The sequence below is a fragment of the Leptonychotes weddellii genome, chromosome 13 (genome assembly GCF_054177405.1).
Source record: "Leptonychotes weddellii isolate Sample4059 chromosome 13, ASM5417740v2, whole genome shotgun sequence".
Classification (NCBI taxonomy): Eukaryota; Metazoa; Chordata; class Mammalia; order Carnivora; family Phocidae; genus Leptonychotes; species Leptonychotes weddellii.
The window spans coordinates 59,269,755-59,288,481 of record NC_138381.1 but is presented as its reverse complement, the minus strand read 5'-3'; the positions used below and the strand labels follow the sequence as shown (position 1 = coordinate 59,288,481).

Sequence of the window (18,727 nt, the reverse complement as noted above, 5' to 3'; positions counted from 1 at the left end):
GCTCTCTCTCTCTCAGATAAATAAAACCTTAAAAAAAGAAAAGGAACAGGTCATTACATTAGGTCCAGCCTGGTGACATCCACAGGCCACCTGGGGAAAAGTCTACTCAGTGGCATTGAGTATATTTGGACCTGTCTGAGTAGGAGCTTTTTTTTTTTTTTTTTGCAAATGGCCAAGAAATGACTTCTTTACCACCCCGGGGACTACATGCAGCCCCCCAGCTGCCTCCCGCTGTCTGACATGCTTTGTTACAAATCACTGATTTCTCACCATGGGGCAGTATGATTCCCGCCATTGCCCACGCTTCTGATGGGAATTGTCTGTTCCACGTTATTTATATAAATGAATGTGCAAACAAATCCCAGACTCCTAGAAAGGGCATCTTGCTGGTGAGCAGGCCCTGGAGAGAGCTGGCTGGGCATCAGAGCCCCAGGCTGGCACTGCTGGGGGCTACTGGTGGGTGTGCTTCCTCCTGGGTGAAGCACCCATGACCACTGCTCCGTTGGCAGCTAGAGCGGTAAAGGCAAGGAGGGCTTCTTGCTGGAAAAGAACATGTGGCTGGTGGAGACAGAGGGCTCTTAGGCGAGCCCTGGGAGTCGGCCTGTCCCAGCCTCTGTCTCCCCATGTGTGAAATGGGTAGCATCCCTGCTTGCAGCACAGACATGACTTGCAGGCTTCTCGGATTCCGCATCTACGAAGATGTTTGTATCGGGCTAACGGAAGTTTCGCAGGACAAGGGGATGATGTGCTAGCAATGATTCCAAAGCTACCCCTGGCTTCATTTGCCCTAGGGGCCCAGCAGCCCAGCTGGACTGCACAAGGATGGTGCCCAACCCTGGCTTACCACCTTTGGGGCCCCCAGCAGCAGCTCTGACCCATAACACCAAGTGGGCAGAGTCACAAGGGAACTGGGTGGCAGGGGGGACCCCACGCAGGCCAGGGAGGAGAAGAATGGGGCCATAGCTGGTGTCCAGGCCATGTACACCCACCGGAGGGGGAGGCAGGGGAGGCCCTAAAGGCCAGACTGAGGGGCTGGGACTTTATCCTGGTGCAGGGTGCATAGCCAGACATATGCTGCAGGAAGGTGAACAGGGTATGGGGGTGGGAGAAGTCAGGGGAGCTTCCAGGAAGAAGGGGCCTTCAGCGAGGCTGCAGAGGGTGAGCAGAACATGGAGAGAGGAGGAGGGAGGCCCTAGAGGCTGGGCGGGGACCCACGGCACTCATTCCTCCCATACTCACACTCGTGCAGTTTCCAGAGTTACCGCCCAAAATAGCACGTTCCTTTTTCAATGATCTGTGCTTTGAGGTGTCAGGACACTTCTCTGCCCACTTGGGAGGCAGAAGGGCACGTGCCACAGTGACAGCACCATGGGCGCCCAGTCCCCCCTGTAGCACCAGGGCCCCACCCTGCCCACACGTCACCTGGGTTTGGCTCCTCAGCAGAGGGGCCTGGCACGGCGGCACCCCATGTGGGCCACGAGCACCCCGGGAGCAGCTGGGGATGGCAGGTGGAGTATAGCATCTAGGCCAGTGCTTCTCGAGCTCTGAAGCTCGTGTGTGTTTCTTTAAGCTGGTACCCGGTCGGTGCGTCCCCCAGGCTGTGCTGAATCCTGCCTGGCAGCGCCCACACAGCCAGAGTGTCTACACAGTTAGAGGTTTTGTGGTTACTCTTTGATGCCCACCATCTCCCAGGTGTGTAAATAATGGCCAGTGTGGTTACCCATGGTTTGTCCCAAGGAAGAGAGAGAAGCAGGAAACCTGAGCCCCCAAAAGCCAGGAAAGCAAGAGGAGCCCCAGGAGTGGGCAAGGGCCCCACGATGAGGGAGACCCCTGTTCTGTGGTCTTAGGCAGTAGTGATCCTTTGAGTATTTGCAAGGTACTGCCAAGGGCATGGCTGCCCTGTAAGGAAAGTGCCCGAGTTCCCAGATTTCCAAGTAAGGAACTTAAGGCTCAGAAAGATGTCTAGGGTCCAGAAAGCCTGCCAAGAGCTGTCTGTGGGGCAGAGGTTCACATGGGACAGGAAGGTCAGTTGGGGCTGAAGTCGGGAACCTGGGGTGAAGGGCAGCCGAGCTGGCCGTGAGGTGGGAGGGGAAATGTGGCCTATTGACCACTCCAGTGCCACACAGGGCCTGCCCTCAAGGGGCCGACCGGCAGAGGCCTCAGTGCTGGCCAGCACGCGTGCCCATGCACTGTTCCAGCATGTTTGGGATGCCCTCCTGCCCCTCCGCTTCCCAGACTCCACAGCCTGCCCAGAGCTGCTGGGCTTGGGCCAGATATAAGAGCTCCCCTGGCTTTCCCCCCAAGTGACCCAGCAGATACCCATTCTAGGACCCTGGCCATGTCCTGGCTCCCACTCCGCGAACCGCAGCTCCGTACTCAGGGCCCAGCCCTGGGCACTGGCCTGCTAGGTCCGACCTGCTGGTGGCCAGCCCATCCCACTCTGAGTCCTGGGCCCCTGTCTGGGCTCTGTCACCTGGCATGAGAGCTGGGGCCTGTCACTGGCCCTTAGGGCATGCTCAGCAAGTATTTGCTCAATGGATTAATGTGTGCGTGCTAATGACCACATCTGTTATTTATCTGATGCGAAATTTGGGGTCAGAAATACAGCCCCTGATTATGACATCATTCCTAAGAGAATTGATAGCTCTGTTAGGCTTTAGAGTGTGGCTTCCAGGAATCCATTAGCGCTAATTACTCCCCAATAGAATGTGACATTCCTAGACCACCACTTATCTCACATTTGGGAACATGGTGTGGCTCTTCCAGGCTCTACTGGGGCTGGGGATCCTGCATCTTGTTTCTGCAGAAAGGTCACCACCCCCCGCCTTTTCCCAAAACCTGAAACCACTCACTTTCCAGAGTTTCTGGTATTCCTGAGCTCATTCTAAACAAGGCACAAGATCGGTTTTGGAAAACACAATCTCCAAGGTGTATATGGAATCTCAGGGCAGCTTCTCTGAGGTGGGAGAATAATGACAAGTACCTCTGAGCATCCTCTCCCCACTCAACCTGGTTCCTTCTCAGCACTGATGCTGTTAGACTGTGTACCTCAGGCGATTCAGGATCCCCAGGAGAGCAGGGTTTCACTGAGGCATCCTCCTGGACACCCCCATCTGGGGTGACCTCACTTAGGCCAACAGTGCTGCCCATCCATGCTGCAGTGAGCCTGAGCTCCTGGCTGTGGATCTTGGAGCACATTTCCCACCTCCTCAGGCCTCAGTTTCATCATCTGTAAAATGGGAATAGGAAGGTGCAAGCCATGGCCACACCATCAGCACCAGCTGCGGCTTCCTTCATCATTACCACATGACTGGTGATGTAATATGGTCAGAAAGTCCTTAAATCCAACGCCTCAGATCTAAACTAAACTAGTTGTGGGCTTTGTTCGGACATTTGGCTTGTTCATTTTATTTTAAAATGAGGGGCAGCTTTCACCATAGTAACTCACCAGGAGTCCTTTTGGAAGCTAGAATTATCAGTTGTGTGTGGAAACAGTGGGCTTGGGAGTCAGACAGATGCTTTATGTTCCTTAAAAACTCAGTCACTACAACCCATTTGAGGTCCTCAGAAAGAAGGGGTAAGTAAAGGCCAGTGCCACTTGGGTCACCGAGCCTCCTGGGCCACTGTCCTCACATGAACCCAATGTCCTGGCCGGGGCAGAGGGTCCTGAGCCTTCCCTAACTCTCTGGACTGGAGCCTTTGGTTTTGGAAGCACAGGCTCTCCACTCACAGATCTGGCTGAGGACTGACGGTACCATGTGACAGGACCGAGGCTTGGAGGACGGGCCAGAGCTGCCGGCCGGGCAGGAGGCTGGCCATGCTCACCTTGAGGGAGACGTGATGGCAGCTCGGGGGCCGTGAGCTAGCACAGGACCACAGGAGATGGGGCCCTCGGCTGTGAGTACCTAGTTGCCCGGGTCCCTGCAGCTGAGGGAGGCTGGGCAGCAGGTCCAAGCCACAGAGGAGGGTCCGATGAAGCAGGACAGCCCTTACAAAGAAGTGTCAGGGTGCCGAGGGCCGTGCCAGCCACTTCCCAGAGCCCGTGGGAGGCAGGTGAAGACAGACTTGGCTGACAGAGGAAGGACTTCCCAACAGAAGGATGACATTTCCAGGGCCAGTGCCAGGCTGGGAGACCCTGCCGCGGGGTGGGAGGGCTTCCTCCCAGAAGGGCTGCAGGCCTCAAGCCTTTCCACGCTGCGTCCCCTGATTAACACCCGCATTTTCCTGCCTGCAGAGTCGAATGGCAGAGAGCCTGCGCCTTTTTGACTCCATCTGTAACAACAACTGGTTCATCAACACCTCACTCATCCTCTTCCTGAACAAGAAGGACCTGCTGGCGGAGAAGATCCGGCGCATCCCGCTCACCATCTGCTTCCCTGAATACAAGGGCCAGAACACCTACGAGGAGGCCGCCGTCTACATCCAGCGGCAGTTCGAGGACCTGAACCGCAACAAGGAGACCAAGGAGATCTACTCCCACTTCACCTGTGCCACCGACACCAGTAACATCCAGTTTGTTTTTGATGCGGTGACAGACGTCATCATACAGAACAATCTCAAGTACATAGGCCTTTGCTGAGGAGCCGGGCTGGCCGGTTTGCCTGTGGTGAAACCCCTGGGGTGTCACACCCCCACTCGTGCTAGGGAGACCCAGCCCAGGGGCAGAAAACGGGGGGCCTGATGAATGTCCCCCCCGCCCCTGCACCTCCTTGGCCCCCACGTTTCCGCAAACATAAATATATACGGATAGATTGCTAGGTAGGTAGACGCACACACATGCACACACACACAGTCTAGAAATGGCCAAGTTCCCCGAAATGTTGGAGCCTCTTGAAGACTTAAGCAGCTGTCACCAAGTTCACTACAAGCCCTTCCTGCCCCCTCATCTTGCCTTCCCGAGTTGGCCCCGCTCTGCATGGGGTTCCCCATGGGACTATGAGGAGAGGCGGCTGGGTCATCTGGAGGAAGCCAGCTCTGCCCAAGCCTCGGACTGGGGACCTTGCTGCTGACCAGGAGGGAGGACCAGAGCAGGGTCCGTGCACCTTCCCTGCTGGCCACACCTACCGCTGGCCTACTCTGTACCACATTTGTTCTGGAACCAGGGTGCGAGGCCAGATGACAGCACTAACCAGACTTCCAGCCACTCACAGCTCTTTTTAAAACAGCTTCAAAATATGCAGCAAAAATCCACACAATAACATGAGTGGCACGATTTGTTTCAAACTAGGCCAGCTGGGTTCCAGCTTTTCTTCTACTAGTCTGATGTTTTATAAATCAAACCCCGGTTTTTCTTCTCTGACATTTTTTTTTTTTTTTTGGGCCAAATCTCGTGGTGTTTCGCAGAAATACAGAAACTTTCAAATGCAGTTGAGTATTCTTTTTTAAAATGCAGATTTTCAAAACATATTTTTTTTTTCAGGTGGTCCTTTTTGTGTCTGGCTTGCTGAGTGTAAAAGTTGTTGATGAATCTGTCCCTCTGCTCCCAAGCGACACTGGGGCGGACGGTCGCCCTACGGCAGCCTCGCGGGGCCGCGTTGTACATAAGCCCGTGCAGCGTCCTCCTGTTACCGGTGCGGTTTCTGCTTCGTTTTTATTTCAGAAAATAAATGTGATGTATTTAAAGAAGGTTCTTCACCTAGGAGCGAATGAACAATAGCTAAATGTCTTGGTATTTAAAGAGTAAATTATTCGTGGCTTTGCAAGTGGAAGAAGGGGAAGCGAGAGATGGGGCCCCGGCCCCTGCACGTTCTGTACCTGAGACCGGCTGAGAGCCACTACAACTCCTGTGAAGGCTCAGCCAGCCTTGTAGCCTGAGGGAGTCCCCGCCGGGACCTTGCACTCTGGCCCTGCCTGGCCCAGGGCCTGTGGCACCCGCCACCACGGGAGGACCTTGGCCCAGGGCCGCATGTAAATATAAAACCCCCGCCGTCAAGAGGGAAGGCACCGCCAGAGCCCTTGCCAAATCTCCTTTCCTCTTAGCCTCTGTTCGGTACCTGTATGTCCCAAGGTCAGTGTGTGGAATCACAGCCAAGGACTTTAAGAGATGTACAGAGGGAAAGAGGAGCTGGTGATTGTATAAAAGGTAAAGATTGTCTACTTTAAGAAAATAAAATAACCTGAATGAGCTGAGCCTTGTCCTGCCGTGCTGTGACTGGCGGGAGGGGGCCCCGAGCCACCATCCATGCCCACCTCGCCTTTTTCTCTCCCCTGATCCACACATCCAGGCACAATCACTTTGAAATGAATGTCAAGAATAAACAACCTCAAGCAAGGAAAGAAACTGCAGGGGGGGGCGGTGCGGCGCTGCCAGGCCCATGTGTCTGGAGGGGCTGAGGTTTGGGGGAAATGATGGCTCCAAGACCCCCGCCCAGCACTGGCCCAGGCCGCACCATCACCCAGACCCCTCACAGCCTAAAGACACCTCTGCCAGAGTGCAAGAGGTGGACAGCCTGGAGGGTGTCGACAGTGCCCAACAGTGAGGGTGGGGTCCTTGCAGGGTGTGGGGAGGAGGGGTCCCCCACCATCCCGCTGTCTGCTGACTCTGGCCTGTGTGGTTAGGGGCATCTCCATGTGGTGGAAGGCACTAATTAGGAGTCAGGCAAGTTTGTTCACCCTGCACCAGGCACCTTACAGATTATTTTAACACCTCTACGGTGGTAGGTTGTCAGCCGTGACCCGTTTTACAGATGAGGAAAGGTGCTCAAGGTCAAGGTCAGGGACTGGAGCAGAGAGGCAAGTGTTTCCCCAAGCCTGGGGTTCTTGCCTGGCTCTGCTCCTGATCACTTTGCACCCAGACACGATCCCACAGGGAGCACAGAGCCACCCTTGAGCCTCCTCCTCAAATCCAGGACCTACACAAAGCTCTGAGTGAGGACCAGTAGTTGGAGACACACGCATGCGCACACGCGGATACACATTACAGAGACACACATACAGATCGGGCTCTCTCCCTCCCCCACCCCTGAGCCCTCGTGGGGATTCCTTTCACGCCTTCCCACATCACCAAACAGCAAAAACCCAAGGGGACTTTTAAGAAGAAATAGCGTGTGACTTGAAATCTTTGAGACTTATTCTACGCTTTTAATGCCAACTGTGAAAAGAGCAGTAATTTCACCGTGAGCATCCTTCACCTAAAAATACACAGCTAGAGGGAAAATAGGAGGATTCTGCCTTCCCTCCTGATGTGCTCAGGGATGGGAGGTGGCTTCCCTGGGCCAGTGCTCCCAGTTCCCGGAGCCCAGTCAGCCAACTCTCCCAGGGCCCCGCTCTCCACCGCAATCTGTCTGCACTGCTTTTTTTCCTTTTAAACTTCCTCTGTGATCCGCTACACGAGCTGCCCCTCCCTGCCTCATTTCACTGACACCTCTGACAGGTATGTTTCCTATACTCTCTTCTTCCGCAACATTTCAGAGACTGTGAATTCAGTGCATTTTATTTTTCATTTCGAACGTTGCCTATTTTTATTGAAGTATAATTGGCATTCCATCCTATTAGTTTCAGGTATTCCACATAGTGATTCAGTACTTTTATATACGTTATGAAATGATCCCCATGATAAGTCTAGTCACCCCACCCTCGGTCTGTGCTGTTTCTTCTTCTTGTGGGCCTGCTACATCCCCCTTTTGCTCTGCTCATCATGCTGACGTGCCTTCCCCTGTGCTCTCAGTCCAAGATGGTCTATCCCTTGGGGCCCAGCCTGCTGGGTGTTGGAGGTCCCTACCCTCCCACACTCCACTGCATAAAGCACCCATGCCAGGGCGAGGTGGGAAGCGGACCTGGCCCAGTCTGACCCACCTTCTTCCTCCACTGTGCCCAAACAGTGCCCAGTGTGGAGAAGGCACCTGCTAAGCTAAAGGTCCAGGAAAGGTCCACTGATGGTGGCAGCAGCCAGATGGAAATGAGCTCTGGGACCAGCAGCAGAGGGACCAGTGGGAGGAGGCCAGAGTTGGCAGGAGGGTGATCCTAAGGGGAGAGGCTCTACCCTGTGCAGGAAGGGCTGGCCCAGCCTCGCCCTCTGCAGGTGACTAACCACAGCCCAGGTCCCACGAAGTGGCCAAAGACTCCCTCTCCTAGGGCACACCACCATGTGGGCTCTGGGTATCGCCATCTGCCGCTATAGTTCTCGTGGTCACCTGAGATGGAGCCATGGGTCATTGACAATAATCCCAGCTCCCCTTGGTGACTGCTCACCGCATGGCCCTGCCGAACCTGGTACACACTCGTCTGATTCCATCCTCCCCAACTCCTGGGAAGCCAAGATTACTGGTTCTGCTTTATAGAGGGCGAAAGTAGAGACCCAGAGGGGAGATGACTTCCCGGCATCACACAGTGTAACAAGTGATCCGACCAGGCCTGGGTCCCCAGGGCCAGTGCTCCCTCTGTCCACCCTCCCTGGAGCCCACGCAAGGCCCTGGCCATCTAGGACAAATGGGGGTGGGGTGCGGGTCTGCTGCCTCAGGGGCAAGTGCTGGGGAGGGCCACAGTCCCCCATGAGGACAAGGGGGCCCCACCAAGGCTGGACGGCACCCTGGGTGCTCTCTTCACTAAAAGATGAGCCAGGTGAGGGGCTTCAGTGCTGAGGTAGGTCCAAGGCCAGGGGCCAGCTGCTTCTGCCCAGTGCATGCACTGGAAGGACTTGACCCTGTAATGAGCTGTCCCAAACCGCCTGGGAATATTATGAAAACCTTGTGGAGAGAGCTCAGAAAGACCGCCCGGTCCAAGAGAGCCCACGAGGATAGCTGTTGGGATGGTGACCTGCCTTGACTGGGCTGGACAGGGAAAGGCTCTCCCGGCTGGAGAAGGCCAGTGGATGGGGAGGGTGAGCGGAGAGGAGGCTTCAAGCAGGTGTACCAGGCTGGGAACCAGGTGGGCAGGGTCACCGTTGGTGGGCATCGTCCTTTGCTAAGTCTGGGAAGGGGGCAGCTGCCCACCACAGACTGTCAGGCTGAGGACATGCCTGGGGCCTGCTGCACCCTGTCCTGAAGGCAGGTGAGAAAGGAAAGGCCCACCCCTCCGAGGCAGCCAGCCCCATCCCTGCACTCTGCGGTGTCAGAGCCAGGAGGAGCCAGGGCTGCTCTGGGCCACTTCCCCAGGCAGCCCAGGAGGAGGGAAAGGGGTGCAGCAGCTTGCTTGCCCGAGACTGCCTGGCTGAGGCACACTGCAGAAGGGGAAGAACACCCTGTTTTGCTTCTCCAGCAGAGCCTCTCCCTAGGCTTCTGCTACTCCCACCCCTTCAGCTCTGATGTCGCCACGCACCTCAAAATTCCCAGGATCAGGGGCACCTGGGTGGCTCAGTCCTTAAGTGTCTGCCTTCGGCTCAGGTCATGATCCCAGGGTCCTGGGATCGAGCCCCGCATCAGGCTCCCAGCTCGGCGGGAGGCCTGCTTCTCCCTCTCCCACTCCCCCTGCTTGTGTTCCCTCTCTCGCTGTGTCTCTCTCTGTCACATAAATAAATAAAATCTTAAAAAAAAAAAATTCCCAGGATCGAAACTGCATCTGACATAAAGCCTGGTAAGCCCTGTCCCTCCCCAGGCCCATGCTGCTCCTGTCTGAGGCTGAGGAGCCAGACTGCACAGGAGAGGACTGAGCAAAGCCTCTCCGCTTCCCTTACCCCTCCCTGGCTGGTGCTCGCCTCTGGGCAGGGACGGGCACCTGTTTTGAGCCCCACAGCCCCACCCAAGCCAGGCTGCACACAGTGTGTCGGAGAGAGAGCAGTCCCAGCACCGTGATGCTGACGCAGCTGGGCCAGCAGCTCAGAGCTCAGTCCACACTCACAGGTGCACCCAGTCACCCTGTTCCAGGCCACCGTCAGAGGGTCCAGGGCTATTCAGCTGCCTCCCAAAATCCAGTTACAGAAGAATCTTCAGTTTTGGCATCAGAGTTCTCTCCTGTACCGCCTGGCCACAAAATAAGACCTGTTTCTGTGTGGGGTTGGCAGAAACGAGGGAGCAGACAGAGATTCCCCCAGAATCCCCAGCGGCCACTCAGGGCCCAGCTGACAGGGACCCTGGGCTGGAGGCTTCTGTGTGGCATTTGCTTCTACAATCCTGGTTTCTCTTCACCTGACTTGCAGCACCCCGGGGCCTGAGATGAGAGCCAGGCCCGGTCAGGCAGTCATCGGTCCTGTGGCACCCCCTGCTGGTCACTACAGGAAACCACACAGCAGGCCTGGGCCCGCCAGGCTCAACCACTCAAGAGGGAAGACCTCTGTTTCCCTACAGATACCGCACGCTACAGACGAAGCAATTGAGGCACAGTGGCTGGAACAGAGCAAGGGCCCAACACAGTTGTTGAATTAATGAAGGAGGGAGGGAGTGAACTGCCACAAATAAATAACAAATGATCCTTTAAAATATGGCATAAAACCTGCGAACACCAATATTTGTTGAGTGCCGGGCACTCGGCCAGGGGCAGAGGGTGCCTTGTGGCATGGCAGTGGATAGAAAACCCGTACTAATGACCATCAGTAGGAGAGCCAGCTAAGTCCAGACTATGCCAGGCCCATAGGCACACAGACTCCCATGCTCTGGGATAAAGCCGACACTCTCCGACAGGCTGTGCTACTGCCCAAGGTCACATGCTGCTTAAAAGTGCAGCCATGAAGGAGATGTACCCACCCCACCCCGAGGCCCAGCAAGGACACCACCTGGGACACAGCCACACTGGCCACCCCAGAAGCCACAGGGCTCAGAGTCCCCCCAGGAGGACTTCTTGGGGTGTCTGCCATACCCCATGTCTCCCTTTCTCCCTCCAGCTATTCCCCCACCCACCCACCCAGTGCTGCACATCCCTCAGCAGAGTGTCCCAGGCACGTCACAATGAGCAGCACCCAAGAAAGCCTGTGAGAGAGGGTGCAGCTCACTCCCGGGGCCCTGGGTGAGGCTTGTCAGAACCATGGCCCCACTACTCCTTGTGATGCACCCAGTGCTTGTGGATTCCAGAACAATTTTGCAGGAAGGAGACAGAAGCAGGGCCCTCCCCACCAGAACACAGATTACCGTAGAGCTTTTGTAACTAAGACCGTGTCAGATTGGCAAGGGCTAAACAAGAAGACCTACAAATAAACAAACAAACAAAAATCCAGGCCAGGTACCTTCACCAGCTAAATGTGAAAAGCAAAACTCCTACACGTTTAGAACAAAATAGGGCAGAATATCTTCATGAGCTCTTAAGCAGCACCAAACACACACGCACACACACACACACACACACACACACACACACACAGGGAAAGACGGATGAAACTGACTACATTCAAATGAAAAACTGCTGGGCTAATGAATAAGCAAATAAACAGTGAAAAGCCACGCAACAACCCAGGAAATGGTATTTGCAATGTGTGTAGCCAACGAAGGGTTGGAATCCAGGATGAATGAAACACTCCCTCAGAGCAGTAAGAAATGGAAAAACAGCTCAACAGAACGCTCAGGTTCCGGGGAGGCACTGGGCAGGAGAGGAGATGCGGGTGGTGCCAGGCAGAGGAAAGACGCCCCCTCCCCCAGACACAGGGGACGGCAAAGCCACACAACAGTGCAGCAGCACAGCACGCCATCAGGTTGCTGGTGAGGATGTGCAACGGGCTCTCTCCTGGCTGGAGGAGGGCGGTCTGGGAAGCAATTGCAGTATCTGGCCAAGCTGAAGGCCATGCATTCTCCCCCCTCCACAAGGATGCTCTCCTCCAGCAGAGGCCTTGGAGGGACTCCGGGAAAATCTGAGCGGGAACACTCGGGATCAGAAACAACCAGCCTGCCCTGTGGGCCAAGCAGGGGTAAGTGTATTGAGTGTCAATGTTACATTCAAACACCAGAAGGGTATGCCACGGTTAAGATAGTCAAACAGAGCCTGTGACACAACATGGGTAAATTTCAAAATTATAGTTAGGTTAAGTGGCAAGGGGATACATTCAGCAAGATCCATTGGCATTGAGTTTTAAAACATGCTAGGCAAGATCTCTATATAACTACATTCATGGTAACATATAAAGATGTGCGCTAGGGATATAGTCAGAAATTACTGGGGGCTCCAGGGAGGGCAGGAGAAAGGGTGCTGGGTGGGGAGGTTCACAGGGTGCTCGGACTGTTATTACTTTTTTTAAACAAAAATCTCAAGCAAATGGGAACTATGGTAGAATATTAAGACTTAGCAAAGCCGTGATGGCAACTGATGTTTACTATCATTGTCTCTGTATTTCTCTGAATGCTTCAACAGGTCGCAATAATTTAAGAAAGCTGGCTGGGAGCTCCACACCCCAAGAAGGAACATTCCTGTGTGGTGAGCACAGGGCATTCATTTAGCTCAGCCCTGAGCACTGGTGCTTCACAAACACCCCACTATCCCAGTGGCCCTCAGTCATGGCCTCAAAGGAGAACCAGCCAAGGTGTGTTTGAGAAAGATATGTGCGCCCGCTCCCAGAAACAGATCTTGTTGGCCTGGGATAGGGCCAGGGATAAGTGTGTCCTTTTAAAAGACCACCAGAGGTTCTGTTGTCTGGCCTAGCATGCTCCCCAGCACCCAGCCCGGCCCAGGTAGCAATCCCAGGCCCCCAAGGATTCCAGTCCGTTTGGCCTGCCTCTCTGTACCTGATCCCACAGTCATCTCTCTCTGGGCCCTCAGCTCAGGGAGTACTCTCACGTGGAGTTGAGTGTTTATGGCGTGTTTCATGCAGGGCGATGCGCTACATGCTTGGCGAGCGTCTTCTCACTTGCCCTCACTTCAGGCCTCTGAGGCAGGTAGTATCGGCCTCACTTTAGAAATGAGGAAATAACCCAACCAGGGGCATGCAAGGAACCAGTGGAAGGGCAGAGGGAACCCAGGGCTGTCTCACTCCTGGGTTGCGACACCTTTTTGCCCACCTTTAATTTAAGGCGCCCCCTTTAAGGCCTTGATATCACGCCTCTTGGAATGAGCCCCCTGTTTAAAAATGTTCATTGCACCACGTGACAGGGCGGACGTGAAACTGACACAAATCTCAACCCTCTAGCTGTAGTGGGTGGGTGGCCGTCACCCTGGACTCTGCCTCTAATCAGCAGGAGCACTCAACTGAAGGGGACCTCAAGCCCGGGGGGCAGGCTTTCTTCATTCCTTAAACGTGCTATGGCACATTTCACAAATGAGGGCTATAATCATCAGGGAAACACAAATTAAAACCAAAATGAGACACTACCACACACCCACCCACCAAAATAGCTAAAATAAAGAGCCAGGAAAGATCAAGTGTGGGTGAGGATCGAGAGCATGTGGAACTCTAAGACACTGCTGGTGGGAGCGTAAATTGGTATAACTATTTTAGAAAACCATTGGTGGTACCTTCTAAAGCTGTACATAAACTTGTCCTATCCCCAGCAATTCCCCTCCCAGGTATGTCTCGAAAGAAATGCATCTATACGTCCATCAAAAGGCACTCACAAGAATGTTTATAGACACTCTATTCTTGGTAGCCATACACTAGAAACAATTCAAATGTCCGTTGACAACAAAGTGGATAAAGAAACTGTAGTATACTCATATAATGTGAATACCACACTCTAGCGCAAATCAGCAAAAACCATACATGGATCTCAGAGACAAAACGTTGAGTCACAAGAAAGCTAGAAACAAGATGTTACAGACTGTATGTTTCCACTCACGTAGAGTTTAAGAAAAGACATAAAACAATCTATGGTTTCATAAATAGAAGATACTGTTTCCCTTTGGGTGAGGGATAGTAACTGGTCTGGGGCATGTGGGAAGTTTTTAGAGTGGTGGCGATACTCTAGAAGTTACTCAATCTGGGTAGTGGTTCCATGGCATGTTCACTTAGTACAATTTAATAAAACGTTCATGTATGATTTGTGCCTTTTTGATATGTACCATCAGTAAAAGCATAACTTTTTTTTAAAAAAATGTGCTCTAGACCACGATCTGCAGCATGGCACATGAGTGACCTGGAGTGGAGACCGGGGGCCACCTGAGTGCCCACGGAGAGCCTACCTGAGGGGAGCTGGGCCACGTGCTTCAACGCCAGGTGCAAGTTCTCTCGACAGGCTGGCTGAGGGTCGTTCAGCAGGTAGGACAAGGCAGGGATGACATCGTGCTTTAAAAAGCCCTCTCTGGGGAAAAGAATTCAGATTTAGACACAATTAAGACCATGCCCAGAGAGGATCCAGTTAAGAGCAAGGAGGAAGGTGCCCACCCACAGCAGGCCACATTCCTCCAGCTTCCAAGGAGAAGAAAAAGGCCAGAGGTGGACAATCTATTACAGCATCTCTAGAGGCCATGAGAGCAGTGTGGCTTGTGTGTGAGTGGAAGGAACCACATGTTGGAATCACATAGCTCTGCCCCTTCCTTAGCTAGGACTCCGATGTTCTTTGTGCCCCCAGATGCTTCCTTTTACTCTTGTGAGTGTCAGTCCTATTATCTGTAAAATGAGGATGGGCAGCAGAACCTCACAACTGACCCACCCTGAACTTCGGGGATCCACCCACCAGGGCACACACCCACTGATGCTCCAGGCTCTGCAAACTCCGCCCCTTGAAGCCCCTGCCTCTTCCCCCAGCTTGCCAACATCCAGATGCTTACCTCCAAACCTATGTAGCCTGTTATGCTGCTTGTTATAATTATATAAGTTAATTAACTATTAGGTAAGCCAATTAGATGTGAGAAGAGTTGTTTTTTGTTTTTTTTTTTTTAATTTCCTTATGAAAACAAAGTTGATTGCTTTGGGAAGACTCAAAAGTGAGTCTCAAAAAAAAAAATGAGATGACTATAAAAGATTCTAGAAGGTTTTTACATGCAGATTACTCCATTAATGTCTTTGAGTTCTCGCTCTATTGGGAAGAAACCAAAGTTGCAAATTAGATGATGTTGTAGGTGTGGTTTAAGCAAAAAAGATGATGGGAAACACCAACCAGTGGGCCCACACCCAAGAAGAGGCCCTGGGTGGCACACAGGGATTGGTGAATGCCTAATTATTTGTGCCTGGGGTTAAAATGAACAGTTTAAAGGGAATGTACAATTTCTTCAATTGCCGGCTTTGTAACCATTTCTTTTGATTAACTGCTGGGCCTGAGCACATCTGGCATGAGGGCTTCTGAGGTCATATCTCTCAGGCCTGGGGTCAGTGAGGACTCAGTGTGATGCCTTTGCCCAGGGCCTGACACACAGGAAGTGCCCAACCAATCGTGCTCATGCCCTGTCGGCCAGGATTTAACCTACGGTGAGTTCTGAGTCATTCCGGGACAAGAAAATCCTAGCAGGGCACCCCGGTTGCAGGAGACTTCCCTGACGGCCCATCATGAGGTGTCTGGGCCTCTTCAGTCAGTGCTAGTCGCCCACTCCCTGTCACTCCTGCTTTGTAAGGCCGCCATATTTGCCCTGAGGGCATCTGCCCCCCGCACCAGCAGGTGAGCCGGGGGAGCTAGACCTCCTGGAAGGCTCTCCCGTTTGTGGGCTGTCATACCAACTGACTCCTCAAGGCGACAAGACGTCAAGCCCCAGGCTGCTACCCTCATCCCCTCTTCCTGTTGCTACCGGTGTGGGTACAAGAGGTACAGAAGTTTCCACATGAGCAGTTACTTAGAGCTCGACAGGCTCCACAAGCTACTGGCTTTAAGTTATAAGATCCCACTGAACTGGGGACAACTTCAGAAATTGGCCTCCGTTACTTTTGGCCCCTTGCATTCTTCATCTACTGTGGTGTGGTGGAGTGAGACAGAGTTTGGGAATCCTGGCCCCTGGTCTCTTGGCTCTCCCCCTGACACCTGGAGGTGGCAGCGTGAGGGATGGCAGACACTGAAGGAGTGTGCGGGCCAGGCCATAGCAGGTCCTTGGTCAGTGATCCTTGCTTCACTGCGTGTCCCCCTCCCCCCATCCCCTGCTACCGTGGCCATATCCCCCAACCTCCTTCTGCCACTAAACAAACCAACAGGCACCCCCACTAGGCTCACAATTTCCTTGTACTTGGCCAAGCTCCAAGCACTTCTCCCCACAGTGTCTGTCAGCCCTTGTTGGGGGGCTACCACTTAATGTCCACATTGGGTCCAGAGAGAGAAAAAAGGAACACGAAAAATGAGAGGCGCTTCAGTCCTCTATGCTCCTAAGTATTAAAGCACTTTCCCTGGGTCTGTCTCAGATAAGCACAGCGAGACTCCACCAAGGTCACATCAGGAAAGGTTGGGGTCCCCCGACACCAGGGCTCCTGCTCCCCGCCACTCCTCTGCCCTGCTTGGTGCAAAGCATGTGAATTAGGGATCTCACTGTAGTACCACCTCCCCATACGCACCCCGTTCATTCATAGCGACCCATCGGGCCAGGGCTATACACGGTTCAGGCTAACCACGTCCCCTTCTGGGGACCTGAAATTAGAACCCAGAGAGGAGTCAGGGAGTGGGGAGGTCAGGGGGACTGAGGGACCGACGCCCCCATCTGGAGATGGCCCTGAGCAAGCGGAGTGCCAGTTCACAGAGACTATCTGCAGGGAGAAGGCGGCAGCGGTCCCCAGAGAGAGGAGCACCCAGTGGCCACCCAGGCCAACGTGAGGCCAACGTTTCGGGGCTGAGCACTTCACATGCGCCAACCTATTGTACTCCCTGCCCCCACGAGCAGGTGCAGACGAGGACACTGGGGCACAGAGAGCTTGAGGAGAGGCGGGCCTGAGCAACCTTACATTTCGTGAGATGCCCTGACACTCCTGAAAGGACAAGCCGGAAGACAGTGAGCATCCTGCCCCTCTATTCCTTCTTTCTGGGCATGTGCACACTGGGCAGCAGTCCCTGGGCAGGGGCTCCAGGGCTGTTTGTGGTTCTCGGTTCTGTTTTCAATACCAAGTAAAACTAGTGATCCCAGGTCAAGAGCGTGAACTGAACAGATATGGGAATGCACCCCCACCCTCCCTTTGACACACACACAAACTGACAGACAAAAATTCAGAGTATTCAAGGTCATCCAAGGGCCTGCCACCCAGGGGAGGGGTGTGGCTCCAAAGCATGACATTGGTTTCCAGAGACAGCTGCCCACCTGCCCACGTTATGGGTCGCCATGATGTAGAGCACCTCGGTGGTCTTTATCCGCACCATGTCATTGCTATCCTTCAGCAAAGCTTTCAGGCTCTCCAGGCAGCCTGCAAGGCACAAAAACCTTTGAACATCTACCAGTCTAAGAAATCAACTCACCTAGAAGTCGACGGGTGAGCCAATGTCAGGCAATAAGAAACTACCAGAAGCTCTGCTGCTTTGGGGCCTGGGGGGAATCGTGTCAGTTGCAAAGGAGTTCCGATTCACTGAAGGGGTCTCTATGGGCTAGAAAGGCTCACACAGGGGACTGTGTTATCTAACCCCCTGCACACTTCCAAATGATGCCTTGTCTCTCCGTCCACTACAGGATTAAGAAAATGGCCTTTGCATTTGAAGAGACTGAGGGGTCAAATTCTCACCCCTGTCCCCAGTTAGTCCTGTACCCTTGAATAGGTTACACCTAGGGATGCCAGGTTGAGCAAATAAAAATCCTGCTTTATTTATTTATCTGGCAACCCTAGCCTCGTACCCCTCCTCTAAACCTCCAGTTTTCTTATCTGTCAGTTTTCTTATCTTCCCTCCCAAGGCAGGTGCTATGAGAATTAAGATAACACAGGCAGTGTGCTGGGGTGGTGCTGCCCAGAGTCAGGCTTATGAAACAGCAACTCTTATTACTGAAGCTCCCACCTGGTATCCTAGGCCCTGGTTCTGGGAACCACAGCCAAATCTGGAATTAACTAGCCCTTTGCTAGGGCTGGAGAAAGAAGCAGCAATTCGTCCATCATGTGCCTGATCTGGGAAACGTGTGACCATGTCATGAAAATCACCTCAAGCCTTATTTTGATAATTAGCAGAGTGGGACACAAGGGACATAGCTCCCAGATACATGTGTGGTTTAGTAAGGCGTGTGCCTATCTTTTGTGACAGTCTCATGGATGAGATAGATAAACAGCTCTGTTTGGTGGATTTGTGGCCACCTGGTTGAGCCATAGCAGAGGGGACTGATTCGTGGCTCTGGGTGGGACGCTGGTGGTGTATGAGCAAGGACTGACTGGCCAGCCGGGAGGGACGCAGTGAAGGGACCAGGTCGTCTCAGCCCCTCCCACTTTGAGCCACTGTGTCTGTCCATCCAGACCCCAGTCATGGTCACCTGGGCTGTGACACTCTCACCTATGTCAATGGCCACGTAGACATGCTCAGGGTCGTGCATGAGGTCACACAAAGCCATGAGGGCTTTCTGCCTCGTCAGGAGGTCCTCCGACTGCAGCTCCTCGTTCAGCTTCGGCAGGGCCCGACAGCCATAGGCAATGGCGGCCTGGGCGGGGTTGATGTCGGGGGGCAGGTACATGGAGATCCGGGCATGGGCCATCTTTCCACGCCTGCAGAGGGCAACTCTCTAGCTTTCAAAACAAAGCTTTGCAGAAACCACTGATTAAGAGAACCCAAAAAGTTATCGTTATTACCACTGGGATTTAGAAGCTACTTCTCATTTGATCCTCAAAACTGTAAGGGCAGTCAGGTAGGTATCTTTATTTCCGATTTGTGGATGAGCAAACTGAGGCTGAGAGCAATGAAGGAATCTGCTCAAAGTCACAATAAAGGTCAATAGCAGCCCAAATTGCAAACTCCAGAGTCCTCCCATGCTTAACAACAGAGGAAATCACCAATACTTTACAGGCTGGGCCTTGGGTCAAAGGCACCAAAGAGACAAAGCAGACCAAATGAGCAAACACAAATAT

General features: G+C 53.4%; 2 protein-coding genes across 2 annotated transcripts in view; one reads left to right on the top strand and one right to left on the bottom strand.

The window, feature by feature from the left end:
- The window catches only part of GNAZ (G protein subunit alpha z), a 52,271-nt gene extending 46,142 nt beyond the window's left edge, over nucleotides 1-6,129 (top strand). The window contains exon 3 of the mRNA XM_006741524.3: nucleotides 4,235-6,129. Coding sequence (XP_006741587.1) covers nucleotides 4,235-4,579 — 345 coding nt within the window. The 3' untranslated portion in view covers nucleotides 4,580-6,129. The remainder of the gene's footprint in view (nucleotides 1-4,234) is intronic.
- The window catches only part of RSPH14 (radial spoke head 14 homolog), a 75,027-nt gene extending 56,670 nt beyond the window's left edge, over nucleotides 1-18,357 (bottom strand). The window contains exons 1-3 of the mRNA XM_081801742.1: nucleotides 18,159-18,357; nucleotides 16,993-17,095; nucleotides 13,969-14,087 (exon numbers count right to left, since the gene is read on the bottom strand). Of these exons, the coding sequence (XP_081657868.1) occupies nucleotides 13,969-14,087; nucleotides 16,993-17,095; nucleotides 18,159-18,357 (421 nt within the window). The remainder of the gene's footprint in view (nucleotides 1-13,968; nucleotides 14,088-16,992; nucleotides 17,096-18,158) is intronic.
- Between the last annotated feature and the right edge of the window lie 370 nt (nucleotides 18,358-18,727).